The sequence below is a fragment of the Anticarsia gemmatalis genome, chromosome W, assembly GCF_050436995.1.
Source record: "Anticarsia gemmatalis isolate Benzon Research Colony breed Stoneville strain chromosome W, ilAntGemm2 primary, whole genome shotgun sequence".
NCBI lineage: Eukaryota > Metazoa > Arthropoda > Insecta > Lepidoptera > Erebidae > Anticarsia > Anticarsia gemmatalis.
Window position 1 is genome coordinate 3848532 of NC_134775.1, and position 5949 is coordinate 3854480.

The 5949-nt window shown below is 34.5% G+C and overlaps 1 protein-coding gene across 1 annotated transcript; it reads right to left on the reverse strand.

Moving 5' to 3' along the window:
• Positions 1–2471: 2471 nt before the first annotated feature.
• LOC142985828 (uncharacterized) lies at positions 2472–5043 on the reverse strand. Its single transcript, XM_076134071.1, has one exon. The coding sequence runs from the start codon at positions 5040–5042 to the stop codon at positions 2472–2474; it is 2571 nt and encodes an 856-aa protein (XP_075990186.1). The 5' UTR covers position 5043.
• Between the last annotated feature and the right edge of the window lie 906 nt (positions 5044–5949).

Below are 5949 nucleotides of genomic sequence, written 5' to 3' on the forward strand. Positions count from 1 at the left end.
AACAAGAAAAATAAATTTTAATTTCCCCATTTGGTTTTCACCTTCTCTTATTCGTATTTTTAAAAACAAAGAACGTGCCTGGGTTAAATGGAAAATGTATCATAACTTATCCGATTACGAGAACTTTTCCAAATACCGTTCGCTATTTCATAAAGAGTCCGTTGAATGCTTCCAGAACTACATGAAATCAGTCGAAGATAGTATATATGGGCGCGTTAGTGCCATCTGTCGGCAGTCATTGTGAACTACTCATTTTAATTGATTTTATATTGGTATTCCAATTGATTATATAATAATAAATATCGTATGTAAAATACATAAGACTGATATGTAATTGTTAATTATAAATATGAGAGTTAATTATCAAACTACGACAGTTAATAGATATTGTATTGAATATTGTAATGTTTCGGAGACGCCTGATACTACATTGTTAATATGAAGTTAAATAATCTTTAATAATTACAACTAGAATGATGACTAATTTATGTTACCATTCTAAATCATATTGCTAAATACTTATAGTATTTAGCAATACTTCATTTCCTTTATTCGCCGCCAGTGGCGCCATCTTGAACGGATGATGTAAGAATAAAGTTGGTTTTATATTGATTGAATTAATGTTATTTGTCTGATTTAAATAACTTTAAGCTATGTTAAATTCATAGAAATATTATAGTTGAATATTAAGCTATCTATTTTGAATTATATAACTGTTATTTAATTATTTGTCATATAAGAAGTTGTAATTGGTTTTGGCGGTGGCGTCCATCGACGGGAACCGATATGTCGTTCACTTCCACCTAGACCCGACACGAGAGAGAGTGCTGTCACGTAAAAGATAGATTAAAGTTATTAAAAGGAGTGGCCGTGAGTTTCTCGCTAGCTCTTCTCATAAGGCTCTACCCCTTTCCGAGCTAGTGGTAGATTCAGTAATTAATAAATGACTTGATTTGGACTGAAGATATTTCATTCGTATCACCATGGAACCTACGGAATCTCCGACATATACCTATAAACATCAAGCACTTCTGGTCCTACATATCTAACAAAAAACGTAAAGCTAACTACCCGGCAAATATGTACTTAAATAATGTTTCCTCTGAAAATCCTACAGAAATATGCAACCTCTTCTCTACTTACTTTTGTTCCGTTTATGAACCATCAGTATTTGACCCTAAAACTTGGACACCATCTAATAAGTACTCGGCGAACTCAACTTATTTGTCAGATATTTATATAACAAGGGAAGAGGTACTCAAATCCTTAAAGTCACTAGATTCTGCTAAAGGAGCTGGTCCGGACGGTTTGCCACCGTCTTTTTTTGTTAAAACCTCTGACAACGTTTACCTTGCCCTGTATATTATATTCAATAAATGCTTGCGCGAGAGTGTCTTCCCAGCAACTTGGAAGAGAGCTTTTATTACACCAATTTATAAAAGTGGAGACAAATGTGACGTTGTAAACTACCGCCCTATTTCCATTCTTTCCGCCTTGTCGAAGCTTTTTGAGAGTCTTGTACATGCGGCCATATATCCTCACATACACCAGCTCATCATACCCGAACAACATGGATTCGTTAAGAGACGGTCTACCACAACAAACCTCATGACATTTGTCAATAATCTATTTGAAAACATGGATCGTAGAGTGCAAGTAGACGCAGTCTACACCGACTTTCAAAAAGCATTTGACAAGGTGGATCACACCTTACTACTAGAAAAACTCGCATATAATGGCATACGAGGCAATTTGCTTAGATGGTTTGTCTCTTACATTTTTAATAGAACCCAAAAAGTAGCAGTAAATGGTTTCGAATCTGACTATGTTGTCGTTACGTCCGGAGTCCCCCAAGGATCTATTTTGGGTCCTCTGTTATTTGTTTTATTCATTAATGACATAAATCGTTGTTTTATTAACTCATACTTCTTAATGTACGCAGATGACATCAAAATCTTCAAACCCTGTATAAACTTACAAGATTGCTTACTTCTTCAAGAGGACCTGAACAGACTCAGTGACTATTGTTTAGACAATAAATTGTTCCTTAGCCTTCCCAAATGCCATATAATATCGTTTACAAAAAACAAAAACAAATTTTATTTTGACTAGGGCAAACAGTACAATGATTGGCACTCTAAGCTGACCTTAACAAATTAAAGCTTAATTCTCGTGAATAAACGATAGTTTCTTTATTTTTTATTGTTTTAACGGGAAGTAAGAAATATAGGGATCAATAAAATATCACATTGAATCTAAAATAATATGTTTTATTAACTTAAAAATCTAATTAAACTTATTTTTACGTAATGTTATAGTCATTGGCACTTGAGCATAGAGATTGGCACTATAAATTATATATAATCATTGGCACTTATTGGCAGTCTTCTAATCATTGGCACTTTTTGAAATATTTTCTAACACCTACCTAGGTACCCACTTGAATCTTTATAAACTCTTAATGTACCTACCTAATCTTCTAATAAAATTTTAAGAAGATCTTCGTCCGTAATAGGTTTGTTTGTTTTATTTATATGTTCATTTTTCATAAGACGTTTCGTTTCTTTTGTTGCTTTACTTTCTGATTCTGTTTTAATAAGTTCAATGGGCTGACGATCTTCTATTTCCTCTGTAAATTCTTCATTTTTAGTTAAATGTTTTGTTTTATCTTGATATTTATTAGTTGAAGGCAGTAGTTTTTCCTGTTCCATAATTTCTTTGTTGCATTCTTTCTCTTTATTCTTTTCTACACTAATTAATCCTTCATTTTTTTCCGAATAAGTGGTGTTTGCTGTTTTTATTACAACATTTGAGATAATTTTGATGTTACTTGACTTCTTAGCTTGATCTGTCTTAGTTTGGCTGTCTGTTTTAATTAGGTTTTTATTTTGGTTATCAGTTTTGGGTCTGTACTTTTTATTTTGTTTGTCAATTGCTTTCTTGGCTTTGGCTAAACGCGTCAATTCTGCTTTTTCTAGCCTAGCTTTTCTTTTATCCTCTTTTTCTTGATTTTCTTCTATCTTTTTTTGTTGTTTTTTTAGTTCCATATCTTCCCACTCTTTACTTGTCAATACAAAAGTTTGGTGTTGTTTACTTACATGTTGCTTGTGCTTTTTAATAGGTGTTTTTGGGATAGGCAGAAAGTCTTTCAATTTAGTTTGTATTTGTTGCGTTTCAAGATTTTCGTTTGGTGTGATGTCCACGAGCACCCATTCACCTCCAACAAACTCTATATTTTGTCGGCTAGTCGATGGAATACAATATGCAGCTGTGATTGAAGCGTCTTTATCTGGTTTGTTTTCCTTTTGATTCTCAAAAATAACTTCAGGTGTTTTTGTAGTTCTATCCATTGATGAATCATTAGTTGTCGAAAGTGCATAAGGTAAATCTGATACAGGTATTTCTGATTCAGTAGTCTTTATTAAGATATTATCTAAATTATTTACTGAGGCGTCATTAGGTACATTTTCCTTTTGATACTCAAAAATAGCCTCAGGGGTTATTGTAGGTTCTGATGTACATATTTCCATTTCAGGCGCAAATGCAATATTTTGGTTGAATACTTCATTATCTTCATGTATCACGATATCTGAGACATCCATACTGCAATCAATGGGTATCTCGTCAGAATTGGTTGGTGGTTCCGCCAGTGAAAATGAATTTTGCGCCGAATGTTTTGGTGCTAAATATTTGTAAATTTCAAATAGCTTTTTCGCTTCAACGGATTTAGCCACTACCTGAGCCTTCATTTTCCTGATTAGCTGAGGTCCGACTATTTCTTGAAATATTTGGTAATTCATATTCACAGAACTATTATCATCTAGAATGGCACGCTGGGGTTTGGCGGGCATCAGACATTTTGAGTAATCTACTTCGTCCGGATTAAATGGGCACAACCCACACGCCTTGAAACCATTTATTAGCGTCGATTTTTTTAATTTTGGTAAAACATTATCTAAGATGGACCCAACATCAGTTTTAAGCAATGTTTTCGTCAGGTTATTTGCCCGCCATTCAAGAACAGCTTTGCGCCACATTACTTTGATGGGCCGAAATGCAGCTACGTCAGCTGGTTGCAAAAGTCGGGTTGCATTTGGATATAGAGCTATGAGTATTATGTCTAGGCTTTGGCAAAGTTGTGACAGCTCAAGAGTAGTGTGGCTTTTATGGCCATCTACAAAAAGAATAACTGGAAAAGTAACATTCTTTTTTTGCAGGGCGGGATGCAAAACGTTCTTTATGTATTGAATAAAAACCTCTGCTTTCATCCACCCATTGTCTGACAATCCAATACCCCACTCTTTAGGCACAGACTTTCGAATCTCTGGTCGCATCCTTTTCAGCGGAAAAATAATCATAGGTGGTGTTGTATCACCATCAGCTCCAAAGGTAAACATGACCGTGATGCAGGACTTTGATGGGGCATGGTCTACCTCATAAACATTTTTTTCCCCCTTTGGAGCTATTACTTTTGTATTTTTTGTACACAAAATAAAGTTAGTTTCGTCTCCATTGTATACTCTAGACGGGTCGCTAAGAATGTGAAAAAGATTATTTTCTTTCAAATAATTTTCTATCTGTGTGAACCAGCTTCGAATATTGCTTTCTGAGATTTTTGAACTAGCGGAAGTTACAGCTTCAGATGTTCTTAAAGCAACCTCAGGGTGCCTTTTTAAAAACAACTTATACCATCCCTCACCTGGAGTGTTTTCTATAAAGCTGTTCGATCTGGGATTCGCAATCAAAAATAATTTCACACTTTGTATGACATCCTCTTTACGCCGCGGGAAACCTTTTCGACAAGATTCAATTATCCATTGTACCAGCTGATTTTCTTCATGGCTGGATAAAACTGTGTCAGGACCAGGTCGACTTTTGACGAATTCTTTGGACAACCGAAACTGCAAAGTTGCGCGTGGAATATTAAATTTTTTCGCAGCAGTTAATTTTCCCATGCCATTTTTTATAGCTTCCAAAGCTTTATCCAGCTCCGATTCTGAATACCCCTTCGAATATATCTTTCCTTCCTTAACCTTCGGCATTTTCCGTAAATCTAAAATATAACAATATATTACACAGTCACAGTACAGTCATTGGCACATCCAAAAAACTATAGTCATTGGCAGTGCTAAGAATTGATTCTGTATGAAAAAGAACTTAAATGACTGTGAGTAAGTTCAAAATCTATCAAAATATCCTTTGCCTGAGATTTCTACACTTAAAATACAAGAATCAGAAAGTATAGTGATTGGCACCTATGCCAATCACTATGTCATCAAAGAAAAAAAAAATCATTTATTGGCACTGCTAATAAAACTGTTGCTTTTATTTGGAAAAGCTAAAAAACATTAAAAAGCCTTGAAATAACTGTATTTATTATGGATAAATAAAAACTTGCATCCAGACTTACCTCAAAATAACTTTTTTGCATCGAAATCTAGCCACTAAACCTTAACTTTTCTTAAATTTATAGCAGACTCAACGCAACACATTTTTGAAACAGCTGTATAAGAAAGATGGTTGACGTTTGAGACAAAACGAAGAGTTGCCAGTATAAAGAATTGTATTTTCTACCAATTTTTGTATTGCCAAAGCATAAACAGAAAATATTATTCTTAATATTCAGTTTAATTTAAGAAAGTGCCAATCACTAGGGGGGTGCCAATATAAGTACCGTCTACCCTATTCGATAAATGGTGCGGATCTTGGTCGGGTTAACTCAGTACGTGATCTGGGTATATTATTGGACTCATCTCTGCATTTTGACTTGCACATTGATAACATTATTAACAAGGCCTTTCGTATGTATGGTTTCGTCATGAGATCCTCGAAAGACTTTGTGCGTTCTTCCACTTACTTGTTTATCTTTAAAACTTTAGTGCGATCCCAATTAGAATACGCGATACCTATTTGGAACCCTTACTACAAAAAATACTGTAGCAGTATTGA